Here is a 17,290-nt window from a genome sequence, read left to right on the forward strand (position 1 = left end):
TCTGGATAACAGTGTAAGTACTGAGCTCTCATCTGAGAACACATGCTTTAATATAACCTCTGCTTAACAACCAGAATTACTTTAACAAGATCAGAAGTCACATAATTGTACAATGTGATATATCCAAGAACAAAAGTCATGTTCTCTCCCATCATTTGTGTTCAGGTTGTCCCTAGGAGATCAGTACAGCAAAGGCAGAGAGGATTTAGAATTTTGCAAAAATTCTTAAGTGCTGACCCACAAGCAACAATGTTCTAAATTATTGGCAAAATTCACAAATACACAGGGGTATCTGGGGTTTTCCTGGGGCCATTCTTAGGTCCTTTAGGCCATATTAAGTGCTCAGGAACTACTCATCATTAGGCATAGTAAGTAGGGGCAAGGATTCTGGTCATGAGTCTTCTTAGTCACTTAAAAAAATGGAGAGAGTTTAATCAATATTTCTAGAACTGTGTTGGGGGTGGGGGCGGTGACCCTTCTTGTCATCTATCACGAAGGATTCCTGAACATGTTTTCCTGGGGCCTTATGAGGATTAAATTGGGGGAGCATTGGGGCTCCTTGTCAGCCCCTGGTCATCTGAAGATGTCCTCAAGAGAAGGAAATTCCACTTCTTTTAGGGAGACTGGGGTGAATCTGGATTGTACTTTTTGGACATGGACTTAGTTACCATGAAGTTCCTGTTTCCTAGGGTAAGCGCCAGTAAAGAATATGTTGTCTTGATTGCCACTACCAGGGACCTGCTCCTAAGACTGTACAACTGACACAGGCTGAGGTTAAAGACTTCTCCTCAAGAAGGGAGCTGGCTAAGTGTAAGGGGAAAGAGCCTGTCTGCAAGGCCTCCTCTAAGTTTCCCAACCCTCCTGCATCATGCCCAGGGGACCTAGGTCCTTAAACAGGCTGCTTGGCAGGAGACTGGCTGTGGAGCGAAATCGTCTCAGGTTTGAGGAGCATGTGGGACTTGGAGTGGGGGCAGATACTGACTGGAGATCTGGGACTTATATGGCCCACAGATAACATTTTGTTCAGGTCCATGGGAGGCTTATAAAATCTGAGCCTTCACATTTAAAACACTGGAGGATTCACAAATAGCTGGGTTTCTGTTTTCTGAATAATCAGATCTTAGAAGTGCCTGAGCTGTATCCCCAAAGCACAGTCATCAGCCAGCTGAAGCCCAGTAGTGGCTGCCCTCAAGTTTGCCACATTCACGACCTGTTTATCTCATCCCCATTACTAATGTGAGTCCTGAAGACACGTGAGTGTACAATCCTTGATGTAGTTAAGAAATGTCTACTAACACCTTCCATGTATAGAATTCTGATACTGTTGGCTTAGGCTCCTTTAAGGAGTCAAGGTGGTCTTCTCACCTGCTGAGGAATGCAGTTTGTAGACAGTGGCCCAGATGCTCTGAGGAGGGGAGAGTTGGCCTCACACTGGAGCTGGATTTCCACTGGACTTCTCAGTGACCCAGCCCCTCACCTTTCAGCTTCTTGCCATTTAAAATTTATTTTTGTCTTTACTTTTTTTTTAACCTACAATGCCATTATTATTATGATGAGTTAGGACATGTATGAAAAGTTGCCGATGAGGCTGTTAGGCTCAGGGTTTTTGCACTTCAAAGTCAAGAAAGAGACAATGTCATCCCATCGGTTGGCATTCATCTATTTTATTACATATTTTAGAAAATAATGCACCCTCTAACAAGCTTGCTCTGCAAATACGAATGGTAGGTGCAAATTGAAAAAAAATACTTATCTCTAAATAATTTTACATGTCAAGGTTTAGGTGTAATTTTTAAAAAGCCTCCCTTTTTGGAATGCATAAAAAAAATTGCATCTCGCAATCTCCAATCAAATTAAGGTTGGATTACACCAAATGGTTATACTGGGTTCATTCAGTTTCTTTCTGGAAATGTGAGTTAGCCTCTTAGGAATATTCAGAGTTTCAGAACTTTATTATTGATGGCATTGTAAATGTCCTCAGTCATCGGCACATACGTTTCTGCTTTGTCATCCAAGAAATACAAGGCATCTTTGATGACTGTCGGGTTAAAGCCCTCCTCCACGAGGGTCACTTTGCGGTGTTTAAAAGTTCCAGTGATTTCAATGGTGTCCTGAAAAACAGCAAACAGTCCACATTGGTGGAGTGTTTTGTAAACAGATGAGGGTTCAGGCCAAGGGGCAGAGGTGGGACAGGGGGGTGGAAGCTGTGAAGGGCAGCTCCACCTATCAATACCTCGGGTTTACAGAAGCTCCACAAGGTGGGGGGGAGGCCTTTGTGGAGGTAGTTTTTCATTCCCCTGAGGCTTTAAAATCACCCATGGGGCATGAGGGGCTGTGGATGGTGAAAGGCGGAGTAGGACTGCTTATTGAGCTCCAGGTGTTACTAGAATATCCTAATTTATGGAGGGGTGGGACTAGGGAATCATCTTAACACAGACATCGGCTTTATCTTTCTTCAGTTGATAGGTGATGGCGGATCTGAGGGTATTTCAGTGTTCACGTCTCTCAGCCATTCTCGGCATAAAGCAAATGTCAGTGCTTTATGAACATCAACAGAAATAACCCTATAACTTCTGCAATAGCAGGTAATCTAATATTTCTTTTCTCAGGTCTCCAGCTACAGAATCATAGAGCTCATAGTCCAAAAGTGAGAGTGTTAAGCTAACCAATGGGTTAAGGTTTGAGAAAGAAAAAAAAAAACAAAACACCAACATCCCTCTTGTGGTGATAGTTAAGCCTTTGATAGTTCCAACCGGCTAATGATGCCCAATTAAATTTCACACCTTAGAAAGATGTAGAACTACAGTGGATTTTTCCATTCTTTAGAACTGGAAACAACAAATAGGAGTGTCGGAGCATTTCTGTTTGAAGTGCCTGTCATGCCTCATCAAACACAGACTTTATGAGTTATCTGCTAATGCTGCTGCTGAGTGAACTGGTCTGTCTTTTTAGGGAGAAAGGGATCAGAATTCAGCTTCTGCTAGTTCTATTTTCTGATATTTCTGCTTCCTAGTTGAGCTTCCAGGTTAGGGGTGGTGAAGATTTGGTTAATAGGGTTGCCATGGTGGAAGGGAGTTGTTCTCTAAGAGACAGCTGTCTCTGAGAGAGAGGATAACTGAACTCCACAGCGAGAGGTCTCACCTGTATTCTTAGAAACCGGGGCCTTGCATATGTGGGCAGGTAATCGGCAACATGGTTAAAGATTTTCTTTCCATCAAATTCACAGTTTTCCTTCATTTTGATTGCGGCCATGCCAATCCGACCCTCATGACCTAGAAATCAAATGAGAAAACATTAGATGTGTTGTGCTACTTAAGACGCTTTCCTAGTTCAAAGAAGTGAGGACTAAGAGCCTGGGTTTCTTTTGGATAGTTGGAAATTTTATTTCAGATATATGTTGAAGTCATTCTAAAGCGAATACAACAACAAGAGCTATATGCCAATTAAAATCTTTTTAAAGGTTTATTTATTCACTTTAGAGAGAGAGAGGAGGGGCAAAGGGAGAGGGAGAGAGAAACTTTAGCAGACTCTTCACTGAGCTTGAAGCCCCATGCAGGGCTCGATCTCAAGACGGCGAGATTGTGACCGGAGCTGAGACCAAGAGTAGGACACTCAACAGACTGCGCTGCCCCGGTGTCCCAATTAAATTTTTATCATACGCCAGACCCTATACTAAGTGTATTTTATGGACTACCCCATTTAACCCTCACAACAGCCTTATGAAGAGGTAGAAATGCTATCTGCATTCTACAGATGAGAAACCCTACAGATGAGACATGAGGCTTAAAGATATTAAGAAATTTGTTCACGTTCACACAGCAAATAATAGGCAGAGTGAGACACTGGGTTGAGACAAGTGGTCCTCTTTCTTAGTGGCCTCCATGAAAGGGAGACGAGTCCCACTGGTGGCTCAGGGAATTTTGGTTTTTGGACTCTGGTGGAAAGTCCTTTGTCCCCTGTCGTGAACCACTGGGCTCAGGATGCAGCGTCAGGTCTGTTGTGTTTCAGGGCACAAAAACCACCTTTGAGACTTATTTATTTAATCAAGATTCTTAATAGCTCTGCCTCTCTGCATTTCAGAGAAGCTGTGGGTCGGAAGGGTCATGGGAGGCACAAGGGTGAGCTGCTGTGGGCCCTCGGGTTGATAAGCTTTACACCCTTAGAGGCCGTGTCTCCACGGAGATCCAGCAGCTCTTTCCTCCCTGTCAGGCAGCAACGTAAGTGGAGAGGAGTTTAGAACGATTACTCAACTGTTTTCTAGTGAGGATAGTGGTAATTAGGTCTTAATACATCTTCTACCTGACCCAGCAGACCCAGCGGGAGTCTAGGTCCACTTCCCTAAACTACTTAGCTGTCATCAGAGAGGGGAAGGAGCCCGTCCTTCGTCACCTGAGCCCCAGCTTTCGAAACCTCTCCCATGGTGATTATGTGTTCACCTGTGGCTCTAAAGAAGGTAGGAAGCAAGAGGAAACATTAAAAGAAAGAAGGTGCACCCCTATACAATTTGCCTCTTAGCTGAAGGAAGGAGGAAGGGCACTGGACCCTCTTTCTCAAGGGGTCCCCACCCTGGGAGCTCTCTTAAGAGCACCCATCTCAGGACTCTTGAATGTCTCTGGTAAACTTCTTTCAGAATCAAGGCAGAGGCTGATGCAACAGAAATCTTCAGTGCTGACTGGCTCCTTGCCTCTTGCTCTGACAGAGGCAATGTCCAGCTGAGACATGAATAGTTCTATTGGATCTCTAGTCTCTGCCCGGGCTCCCAGGGCTTGGTTTGGGGCTGGTTCATCTCCAGAAGGAAGAAGGTTCCAGTTTACAGCTGTTCTTGCCAGAGTCTTTATAGAGTTGCATTGTGCAGTGTGGCAGCCACTGGTTACATTTGGCTCTTAAAATTAATTATAATAAAATCCAATAAAAAATTCAATTCCTCAGTGGTACTAGCCACATTTGAAGTGCTTAGCAGCCATGATTATTGTCCACCATATTAGACAGTGCAGACACACAACATTTTCATCTTTGCTGAAAGGTCTATAGAGCACAAAAAGTTCTGGAGAGTAGCTGGGAAGTTCTGGTGTGACACCTAATAAATGTCAACCAGACCCAAACTTTGGAGTACCTTCCTGGTTGAAAGCTGAGATGTGTGAAGGTCCCACTGAGCTCTCTGCTGCTGAGAATCCCTCTGGTAGACTGGCTTATTCTAGATAGTCTTGCTATGTTTCTAGGCTGGAATGGGGTTGGCTGTGTGCCTGGTAGACCAGCCAGCCACAGGCAAGATATCGAGAATCACAGACTCTGAAAGCTAAGAGACACGTTTCAGCTCATCTCGAAGCTTTCAATGCTGCAGAATCCTCCCAGGACCTCACATGGACATCCAGCTTCTTCACATGTCCCAGTCGCTGGGATATTCCCTGCCTTAGGAGACAGGCTTTTCTGTTGTTGGCCTCTGGTTGTAGGAGACATCTCCAGTGAAAGTTTGTTCCCTGGTGGTGCATACCTGCTCCTTGTTTTACCTGATTGCCTTAAAATCATTTGAAAACCATTAACCTCCTCTTCTTTTTGTTCTAGATGAGTGATTCCCAGATCTTACTAGTTGTTAGAGTCACTTGGGGATTAAAAGAAGGCATGAAGAGTCCTCGTCCCAAACCCTAGAGGTTCTGATCTATTAGACCTGGGCTTTAAAAAGTTTCCCAGGTTGAATCACAATACAGTACAGCTGAGACGAATACTACACTGTACGTTCACTAACTGGAACTTAGATAAAAACTCGAAACAAGTTTCTCAGATGATCCTGATGATCGGCCAGACAAGGCTTCAGTGCTCCTCAGAATTTAGAATTTTTTACAAAAATTTATGGTCACACGCACATAACATAAAATTCATCTTAGCTATTTTAAAGTGTACAATTCAGTGGTATTTTGTACATTCACAACGTTGTGCAACCATCACCCATATCTAGTTCTAGAACGTTTTCCTTACCTCCAAATCAGTTTTTAAGACAAATGGAGGGTTTGTTAAAACACAGCTGCCCAGGCCCCACCCCAGAGATTCTGATTCAGTAAGTAGGTCTGGGGTCGGCCTGAGAAATCGCACTGTCAGCAAGCTCCCGAGTGACCCCACTCCGAAAAGCATTGGATTCGATCCTTCCATTCCATTTCCCGGATTCTCTCACCTTCTCATACACATTCTTTTGTGTGGTTGGCTAAATCCAGCATTCGGAAGTGCATGCAACATTTCAGGTGGGGTCTGTGAGGGCCCAGCATGCTGTGATAGTGGACAACAATGACATGCGTCCTCGTGTGAATTCAGCCTATGTTCCAACATCGGAGGAGTGTGCTGTACCCCTCATGCTCTGTGACCCGGGATGCAGCTGCACATCCCTTCGTAGCACTGCCATAGGGTTGGAGAGGAACAGGCAAGAGAAAGTTTCAAATATTCTTAAAAAAAATTAAAGACAGCCCAAAGACATGGGAAACCATCACAGCTCAGGAACTTTTGGATTTCCATTGGGAAAATAGGTGAGAATCCCAAATATTGAGTTCTGGGGGAATATTAATAACATCCCTAGCACCTTATATTTGGACAGTGATTTGCAGGTTTTAATTCTCTGTCATCTATAATGAAAATGATTTTTTCCCATGATGACACTCCTGGATCTATCTGGTAAACAGGTATTTAGTATTTATGTAGTTGAAATGAATGTGTTCTCTTGACAATCTCAACTGCAGGGCTGGTATTAGCCCAAATTTTAGTGACTTGGTCAAAGTCAAACCAGCCAGCAGGTACTGCAGCCAAGTTCCCAAAGTCAGAACTCAGTACTCCCCACTCTGCTGGCAGAAACAGATCCGCACATGAAGGCTTGGTGACCCCACTCTGTGTGATGATGATTCTGAAAACTCATGGGGTGGGCTGAAGTCAAGGACCTGTTTTAAAAGAAGTCTGGACAAAGTCCGCTCCTTTTCAGTTTTTTTCTCCTAGCAATTCTACTTGTTTTTATTTGTGATTCCCGGTTCAGAGGCCAAGGTACCATTTCCCCGCCATCAAGCCTAAGGGGTGCCAAATGCAGTGTGGGACCATGCATCTTGGAGAGATCTGGCTTGCCTGAGAGCCCAAGGACAGCCGGGGAGCTGAACCACAGAAGGAGGCCAGGTTCAGATGTACTGACTTGGCTGATCTACAAGGGACCATAAACCAGACATCAGCCCCTTACTGCCAGGTGGCTGAAAGAGTTGTTCGACTCTCCAGCTGACAGGCAAAAGTGATGACAAACGTTGCTCTGGGGTTAAAACAATGTTCAGTAACTGTATGGGTTTAGGCATAAGGTTTAGATTTACCAACATATTGTGCATACCTGGCATGGGCACTCCGTAAACATTTACTTCTTGGACGAAATCGACCAGTCCTACTATATCAGCAACTTCAGTGGTGGCCACGTTTTCCCCTTTCCAGCTGGAAGAAAAGGCAAGGTTAGCAGAGGTTACTGATGGTTCCTGGCCAGGTTGCCAGGACAGGGCAGGCGGTGTCCGCCCCAGACCTCTGGAGGGCGTCAGCACCTTTTTCCACTCTCTTCCCCCAGATGCCCCTGACTCAGTCATGGGAAGGCACCTTGCTTGAGAAACAAAAGACAAAGGCATAGAACTAAATAATAAAATGTGAAATTCCAACCTCACCGCATGAAACCTGACACAAAGAATGGTGCTGTTCTAGTGTTGAAATACAGGTTTGGCCTGAGAAAGGCTCAGGAAATAAAAATAAGTCTCAATGACTTTTTGTTGTGTTTAGGTCTCTCCCTTTTCTTACTGACTTTGGTTGCTCTTTAATTCAATTTAATGGAATTTTGTCCTTGTCTTTCAGGGTCTCATGGCAAAGGGAAAGCTTTGAATGGGAGATATACTTTATTTGCAGGGAGGTTATAATGTGAGTGCCCAACCTGGGGCTACTTGTCCTCTTAATAAAGAATTAAAATTTGTCTTACATTGAAAAATTCTTTAGATCTCCCAGAAGTATCTTTTTAGTAACATGCAGGTGGCATAAAATCATGGTATGGATCCTGACTCATGGAATACTAGAGATGGGAGGGTCACTGAGGTCCCTATCTCTTTCTTTTTCTTCTTTAAGAGACAGGGTCTCGTTCTGCTGCTCAGGCTGGAGCGCAGTGGCTATTCATAGGGGTGATCCCACTACTGATCAGCACGGGAGTTTTGACCTGCTTTCTATCCCACCTGGGCCGGTTCTCCCCTCCTTAGGCAACCTGGTGGTCCCCCGCTCCTGGGAGGTCACCATATTGATGCCGACCTTAGTGTAGACACCCAATCGGCATAGCGCCCTACAGCCCAGAACTCCTGGGCTCAAGTGATCCTCCTGCCTCAGCCTCCCAAGTCGCTGGGACTACAGACGCGCACCACCGCACCTGGCAGGTCCTTATTTCATGGGTGAAGGGATCGGGCTTGAAAAGGGTTATCTGCCGTGATAGCACAGCTGGTCAGGAGGAGAGGTGAGCTTAGGCGCTTGGTTCTCCTCATTCCTGTTTTTGTTTTTCCTACTGCAGCCAGACACCTTCCATCCCTTCCTCATTCATTCATTCATTCATTCATTCATGTGTGGTAAGCTCTGGGCTAGGTGCTAGGGGGGTGAACCAGCAGGCACAGGGCCTGACCTCAAGGACCTTACACAGGAAGCAAGCTGATTAAACCCAATGTCACGAGGCTGGGGGCCCATGCTGTGGTTGGGAATTAGTTTCATGGTCGTCTTGTAATGACCTCCAAACTTCATGTGCTGACTCGGGTTTCTGTGGGAAACCACCTGGTTAGGGCTGGAGCGAGTGAGGGAGGGAGAGAAACAATTGGGGCTCAGAACACTCCACCTCCTCTTCAGCCCATCAGCTCCACATGAGTTTGCCTTTGGTTTTACCTGAAGAAAGGCCCCATGATTGGAAACAGTGTGAAAATTCCTGGCTGTCCTACAAGTGTCTGGTAATAATGGAGGATGAAGGAGAGGAGTTGGACGAACTATGGGGCTTCAAAAGTTGGGCCCAAGTTTTCTGCCTTTTTCTCATCTGGTGTTGCTCAAGCAAGTTAACTGTGCATTGCAGAGTGACACTTTCTGTGTTTTGTTGCTTATTTTCTGGGAATACAGAAGGTTGAATGGTCGCACTGAGAGATAGAAGGAAAGGGAGCATCAGAGCCAAAGCAGAATGCAGTTCCAATTTAGGAGGCAGCCAAATTGTACATGTGTTAGTTTTTTGGCTCAATAATTCAGAGAAACCAACCGGAAAGTATCTCCAACTCGGTCGTGGAAGTAGATGAAATTGTCATGGTCAATCATTAAGAGATCTCCACTATTGAAATAGAGGTCTCCTTTCTTAAAGACGTCTCTCAGTTTTTTCTTCTCTGTCTGAGTATTTCCTCCAGCATAGCCAGAAAAGGGTGTAAGTTGTGTGATTCTGCAAATGAGAAGTCCAACCTCGCCTAGGACAGAAGAGAGTAAACTGGTATTTTATCGGCTAGCAGCAAGCAAATTTTATTATTAACATTCTCCGGAAACTGTTGCCATATACTCAGAAAAGGACATCTTCACGTGTGGCCCTTAAACCTGCTGAAAGTACCATTTTAAATGTAATTTTATTTATTTAATTTTATTTTCAAATGCCACTTTTTAATGTTATAGGGCTTGGCATTAAGCCTGGTTCCACAATGAAAAAATTAAAGACTTTACTTCTAATTAAAACACTCTCAGAGGGGCACCTGGGTGGCTCAGTGGGTTCAGCCCCTGCGTTCAGCTCAGGTCATGATCCCGGGGTCCTGGGATCGAGCCCCGCGTCGGGCTCCCTGCTTGGTGGGGAGCCTGCTTCCCCCTCTCTCTGCCTGCTTCTTTGCCTGCTTGTGATCTCTCTCTCCCTCTGTCAAATAAATAAATAAAATATAAAAAAAAAAAAAACAAAAAAACACTCTCAGAAAAATGTAGTGCGATGTTCAGGTTGCATTTTCAGTTACCTTTATTAGAAATCATTTACAAAGCTGGCACAACATTGATCTCATTTTCCATGTACAGTGGTAACATTCAGATGCTTATCATTTTAATAATTTGCATACAGTATTTGGAGTCAGTTTTTGAACTTACAAATGGAAGATATTTTCTCCTTTACCTCAACCTTTCATTTTCCACAACCTAAGACAACTCCCAAGTGAAACATCCCTATCATTGTCTTAGTTTTATAGTATTTTCAAGACATAAACTTATAAAGTTCTTTTTCAATCTGTTTTGATTTGACCAAATGCACAGATTTTCTAAATTCTAGATCTTAAAACTCCGTATGTATCTGTTCCTCAAGTGGATCTTAAAATTCTTCCAAAAGTGACTGTGTTCAAATAATTCTTATCCCATTTTACAGAAGATATGCCTATCCCTCATGTGCATAACCTAAGTCCTGCCAATGGACATTGCCCCAGTTATCAAATTAACCCCGGGCTGAAATTAGCATATATTTTTTTCAGACTACTCCCAGATTTTAAAATTTGTAATGAAATTGAAACTCATTGGTTCTCCTGTGCGTTTTCAAACTCTTGTAATTGGGTTTTGATCACATTTTATTTTAAAGAGGCTAACGCATGGCTTAAAATAATAAAATCTCCCTTCCAAGTACTAACCAGGCCCAACCCTGCTTAGCTTCTGAGATCAGATGAAATTGGGTGTGTTCAGGGTGGTATGGCCATAGACTTAAAATAATAAAATCTAAGTAACACCAAGCTAAGAAAATGCTTTTAAAAACCTATCCTTTTATATATTTATATTTATATATTTTATATATTTAAAAATATATAAAATATTCATATATTTTAATATATTTATTTATATATTTTTATATATTTATATTTATATATATTTATATAAAATATATTTATATATTTATATTTATACATTTATATATTTTATATATATTTATATTTATATATTTTTAAAGATTTTATTTATTTATTTATTTGAGAGAGACAGAGAGAGAGGGAGGGAAAGAGACAGCATGAGGGGGGAAGGGTCAGAGGGAGAAGCAGACTCTGTGCAGAGCAGGGAGCCTGATGCAGGACTTGATCCTGGGACTTCAGGATCATGACCTGAGTTGCTTAACCAACTGAGCTACCCAGGCTCCCCTCTGCCATTTATACTGAAGTGTGTGAAACCTGGCTTTAATAGGGGGTTTTGAGGCGCCTGCATGGCTCAGTTGGTTAAGCAACTGCCTTTGGCTCAGGTCATGATCCCAGAGTCCTGGGATCGAACTCCGCATTGGGCTCCCTGTTTGGTGGGAAGCCTGCTTCTCCGTCTCCCACTCCCTCTGCTTAAGTTCCCTCTCTGGCTCTCTCTCTCTCTGTCAAATAAATAAATAAATAAAAATCTTTAAAAAAAAAATGGGTTTTGGAAAATGCCGGGTAAACCCAGAGTAAGAGTGATAGAGGTCTTGAGAATTTTCAATTAGCGGTTTTGCTTTTTTCATTCCTTGATAGAAATGTGAAAAAATGCCTAGCTTTGGAGCAAAATAACACAATGATAAGAAGTGGTGAATGCAAGAGAGCAAAAAAGAAAGAAACCAAGAAAACCAATCAAACAAACAAAACAACTGTTGCCATACAATCCATTGGCAACACGCTGGCTGTAGGAAGGGTCTCTTTCCATGCCCATGTGCATGTATATCTATACACATCATATACACATGTGTAGACAGTGTACACACAAAGTACAGAATTCTATGTGGCCACACATTTGTAATTCTAAAAATGTTAGTATTTTACCGAATAATGATTTACACACATCATTAGACAAATGCACAGTATTTTAAGCTTGAAAGTGAAAGAAGATCCACTAAAGTGAACTAGATTTTGCAACCATCATTCCATATCCCTTTCCACAAAATACCTCACAGACAGGAAGTTGTTAAGCTAGGTTTCAAAGTATAACTATGCTACATGTAGTGGTAAATTAATACCTTTTGGAATTCCTGGAATTAATTATTTCTGAGGGTATTAAATAAGTCTCTTTTATTCCCCCACCCTAAAAAAAAATTTTTTTTTAACCACGTATTCATTTTAGCAATTGTATGTTAGTTCTTTTTTTTTTTTTTTTTTAACTTTTTTTTAAGAGCCTGATGCAGGGCTCAATCCCAGGACCCTGAGATTATGACCTGAGCCACAGGAAGAGGCTTAACCCACTGAACCACCCAGGTGCCCCTGTATGTTAGTTCTTAATAGTCACTAGATAATGGTAAAAAAAAAAACCCCAGGTTAACTGAACAGAACTCTCCCGTACCTTTGGGAACTCTGATGCAATATCCATTTCCATCTCGCATAGGCTCATCTTTCTCCACGTCATATTTAATCAGATCGTAAGTTATGACTTTCTAGAAAAATTAAAATACATAATTTTATTTTATTTTATTTACTTTTAAAGATTTTATTTATTTGAGAAAGAGCGAGAGAGCATGCACACAGGAGAACAAGCATGGGGAAGGGTGGAGGCACAGGGAGAAGCAGACCCCTGCTGAGCAGGAAGCTGGACACGGGGCTCCATTCCAGGGCTCTGGGATCATGACCTGAGCTGAAGGCAGAGGCTTAACTGACTAAGCCAACTCGGAGCCCCCAAATATATCATTTTAAATATAAATTTCTTCACATCTTTCCCCTTTCATTGTGGCATGGCATACATTAAGTACAAAAAGTACATAAATCGTAAACACCCAGTTTGGTAAAATTACATATGGACACATCCATGTCACCACCACACAGACCAAGAAATAAAACACTTCCATATGCTGTCAAAGTCTCCTCTTTCCCTTTCTGTCATGTCCACTGCTATTCTAAGTCATCACCATCAATTATCTTACACTTCAAATAAATGAGGTAAGGAGATAGAGTAGGTGCCCTTGTTCCTGCTTTCATTCTGTACAATGTCTGTATCTCGTCTAGCCACGCTGTTTTTTTCCCCAATGGTTTATTTTTTATTGCCATGGGATTTTCCTTGTTTGAATATAACACAATTGATCTATCTTCCTGTTAATTGGCATTTGGACTGTTTCCAGTTTTAGACTTTTACAAATGATGATGTTGTGAACACTCTCTCACATGTGTTTTGGTAGACATATCACAAGGGGGTTTTAAAAACCTGTATGCCACTGTTAGATGTTTCACATTTCCACATATTTTCCAATATTGTTAAGGCTCAGTCCTAGCATTATTTCATGCGTGTGGCTATCAAATGATTAAAACTCCACCATTTTCACATATACATTTCAAAGACATAAGAACTTAAATTTATATAGTCCAGTAAGAGAAATAAACATATGATTTTCTCTACTAATATTCTCTACTCTTATTTCCTCTACTAAATCTGACAGTATTTAGAAGTAATTATTAGCAAGGAAGACTGTGTCCACTTCAGATTTAAGTTTATATGATAAGTTAACCAGTCCTATGCCTCAATAGTAGCAGATAACCATTACAAAGCAAGTAGCATTCATAGTCTGCCAATGTTAGACCTTGTTTATTTGCAAGGGTGTAAAAAATTTGGGGCTGGTGCATCATTGGGCTCTCTGCTCAGCAGGAAGCCTGCTTCCTCCTCTCTCTCTGCCTGCCTCTCTGCCTGCTTGTCATCTCTCTGTCAAATAAATAAAATAAAAAATCTTAAAAAAAAAAATTGGGGGCTGGTAACTAATGTTTTTTTCCACATCAGTTGCAGGGGCATCTTCTCCCTCCTCCCACTTTTTTTTCTTCCAATTAAAAAAATACCGGGATGCCTGGGTGGCTCAGTGGGTTAAAGCTCTGCCTTCGGCTCAGGTCATGATCTCAGGGTCCTGGGATCGAGTCCCACATCGGGCTCCCTGCTCAGCGGGGAGCCTGCTTCCTCCTCTCTCCCTCTCTCTCTCTCTCTGCCTGCTCGTGATCTTTCTCTGTCAAATAAATACATAAAAAATCTTATAAAAAAAACCCTTCTTGTTTAAAGCCGAAAAATTGACAATAAAACATGGCAATCAACGGATGAGAAGCCAAGAACTAAGTAATATATGGCACCAACTTCTAAGGGCCTCAGATCTGGTTTAAAACGAGTTTCCCTGACACTTGTCTTTTTTGAGGGTCAGTAGTAATGACATGGATGTCTTGTACCATGTCTCAATCAACTCAGCCTCCTACCCTTTCTTGTTCTGAGTTGCATTCGACCTGGGTACCCGAGGTTTCGGTTGCTGCGGGTTGAACTGAAGCTAGCTAGAGAAGACTGACCTTACCAGTGGGGGGTAATAAATGGATTCTGAGTTCTGTGGCAGTGCTGCCCTGTAAAATTTTCAGCTATGACGGAAATGCTCTATATTTGAACTGCCCAACACAGTAGCCATGAAACACATGTGGCTACTGAGCATGTGAAACGTGGCTGGCGAGAGGGAAGCTCTGAATTAAAAATGTCATTTACATCATTGAAATAGAAATGGCCACATATAGCTAGTGGCCACTGAGCCAGATGGCACAGGCGTGGAGAACGGTGACAGGACCTGTGTCGCATAGACGTGGCTGTCAGTGTCTGAGAGGTTCCAGGGGCTTGAGAATGCCTTGAGATAAGGCCAGAATGTGAGGAATGGGATGATAATAAGCACAAGAGCTATAGCTAATAATTGTTCACAGCTATTATATGACAGGCATTGGGCTATAGCCTCTAAGGACTTTTTTCCCAAGCTATTTAATTCTTTCAATAACCCTTTCCCCTCATTATAAATACAGAGTTTGGGCCAGATGCACTAGGCTCTACATTTTCTCTTTTTATCTTTGTTTTGCAAACAATGAAAGGGAGGCCTAAGCAACAGAAGTGACTTGCTCAAGGTCGCCCAGTCAGTATGCAACGTGCTGAAATTTGATCTCTGGAGGCCCAGCTCTTATGCACACAAATTGCTGTCCTTTGTCCTCTGAGGATTAGCCCATCCTGTTGCCTGGGAGCTCTGGTGTCACCGTTCAGGGCCAGGCAGGAAGGGCTGCCAGTGGAGTAGTGACAGCTGGGACTGCTCTAGCCAGCGGAGACTCAGGCTTCGCTGAAGATTCCTGGGATTGTTGAAAGACGGGATCACCTGGAAGACTGACCGCTCAAACACAAAAAAGGCAAAGAGACCGTCTGGAGACACCAGACAATAAACACCTGAGTGGAAGCAGAGACTGCTGTGGGAGCTGGCTGGAAAATAACAACTAGCATTCTGGTGGAGTCATCGGGGAAATACGAATGTTTGTGAAATGCCAGAGCCGGGGCACGTTCCAGTTCTCTGGGAGGTCCCAATGGTGGTTCTGCATCCTGGCGTCACAGCTTTTGGCAAACACTGATCTGGGTGCCCTGCCCCAGAACCATGGGACTCAGAGCTCAGGGGGTGGCACCCTGCCCCTGTAGGTGTACAAAGGTCCCCCGGTCACTGTGAGACACAGGACCATGAGAGAGAAACACCCCATTTCACAGTGTGCGGTCAACTTACCCAACCAGTAGGCTTTGGTATTTGGTCATCTACACTCATAAATGCATTGGGAATATTGTGCAGAAGTTGCAGGTAGCAAAGGCGTAATAGGTTGTTATTACAAGAAATTGAGATTTAAAAAATGAAAGGGCCCTGTCACTTTGCATTCACTGTCATAGAGAATGAGCAGACCCTCTCTTGGAGACACGGATCGACCACGGCTCTGATGCGGTACGAACTTCTAAGAACATTGTCATGACACAGCTTTTAAGAAGTCTCTGTATTCTGAAAGGCAGTCCCATACGCTTTCATCTTTCAATGTACTTACTTTCTGTAGGTAGTTTACTCTCCCGACAGCACCGATTTTTCTCGTATAATTCATAAAGGCAATATTGCCTTCCGTGGCAGCGTAGAACTCATAAATGTAAATGTCCCCAAATCTCCTGATGAATTCCCTCCACACGTCTGCTCGCAAGCCGTTTCCTATGGCCAGTCTCACTTTATGGACACGATCATTTGGTTTCTGTGGCAGGGGAAGGAGAGACCAAATTAAACCCTCTCTGGAGACTGCACTTATATACTTGTAATCGCCATTACGTTTCTACACATTTATGTTGGTTATGGATTCACCTCTTAGTGCACGCCTTTTCTGTTACTCACACCCCATCACGCCCCCTCCTCGCCAACCCACATGGTTTGGGCTGACAGCTGGAACTCCGATTTCATAACCCAAAGACTTGTGTTTTCCTATTTTGATTTTTAAGAGGTAAGGTGAGATAATTTGATAGAACTAAGGGAGGCTAACATTTAATCCACATCCACTCTGAAGCTAGACCAAGGTACTGACTGTCTTCTTGATGGGGCTGGTGAATCTCAGTGAACTACCAAAGAGGAGGGTTCACATGGGAAAGATCTATCAAAGGCTCACAACCGTCTTCACTTGACAGGGAAAAAGAAAACTGGGAACACAGTGTAAGGAGAGAGACTGATTTTCTACAGAGTGATTACTGTTAGGGTCTCAGGGGTGGAGAGAGGATTTTTTTTTTTTTTTAAAGATTTTATTTATTTGAGAGAGAGTGAGAAGGCGAGCATGAGTGCGGGAAGGGAGGGAGTGGGAAAAGCAGGCTCCCCACTGAGCAGGGAGCTGGGTTAGGGGCTTGATTTGGGGTTTGATCCCAGAACCCTGGGATCATGACTCAAGCCAAAGGCAGGCACTTAACTGCCTGAGCCAGCCAGGCGCCTCTGGAGAGAAGACTCATGATCATGTCCTCATTTCACAGACCCAGAGGTCACAAAACCAGGTAAAGCGGAACCACGACGATGAAAATGTCCCAGGGGGACTGGGAAGGGGAAGAGAGAGAGAGGAAGCTGGCTCCCAGTTGCCTTGGGTGGCCTGGGAGGAATACATTTTGCTATAAATAAAAATCACAAAGGAAAAATTGTTTTGAGTGTAAGATCTGAAAGGAGCGCTTGTGTCCGCAGGAGAGGTGGAGTTAGGACCCGGTTGCTTTCCATTCAACCACAATCGCTTGGGAGGCCCCTACAAATATGTCCAAATCTGTAGTAATTTCAATGATATTTTATACCAATAATGCAATTTATGTCCTCCAGGAGATCACAGTCTGGTGGTGGGAGAGGAGGGTAAACAAGTATAATTTTAGTAAACAAGTATAATTTTAACCTGCAAATTCTGTAATTCTATGACCTTTAACAGGAAATGTAATGGAATGGGTGAAAGTGCCTGGTAACCAGACCTCTCACTTCAAATGTTAAGTTCTTGGATTGGACAACAAATTTGCTTAAGAGGGCAAAGCTTCTGAAGAGCATTTCTTA

The 17,290-nt window shown here is 43.1% G+C and overlaps 2 protein-coding genes across 4 annotated transcripts in view; one reads left to right on the plus strand and one right to left on the minus strand.

Moving 5' to 3' along the window:
- GABPB1 (GA binding protein transcription factor subunit beta 1) overlaps positions 1-17,290 on the plus strand; it is a 975,210-nt gene that overhangs the window by 114,418 nt on the left and 843,502 nt on the right. The window lies entirely within an intron of this gene.
- SLC27A2 (solute carrier family 27 member 2) overlaps positions 1,649-17,290 on the minus strand; it is a 45,678-nt gene continuing 30,036 nt past the window's right edge. Inside the window, exons 5-10 of the mRNA XM_082734786.1 lie at positions 15,786-15,980; positions 12,289-12,379; positions 9,263-9,461; positions 7,346-7,443; positions 3,142-3,272; positions 1,649-2,111 (exon numbers count right to left, since the gene is read on the minus strand). Coding sequence (XP_082590912.1) covers positions 1,935-2,111; positions 3,142-3,272; positions 7,346-7,443; positions 9,263-9,461; positions 12,289-12,379; positions 15,786-15,980 — 891 coding nt within the window. The 3' untranslated portion in view covers positions 1,649-1,934. The remainder of the gene's footprint in view (positions 2,112-3,141; positions 3,273-7,345; positions 7,444-9,262; positions 9,462-12,288; positions 12,380-15,785; positions 15,981-17,290) is intronic.

Source organism: Mustela nivalis (genome assembly GCF_964662115.1).
Source record: "Mustela nivalis genome assembly, chromosome: 6".
Taxonomy (NCBI): Eukaryota; Metazoa; Chordata; class Mammalia; order Carnivora; family Mustelidae; genus Mustela; species Mustela nivalis.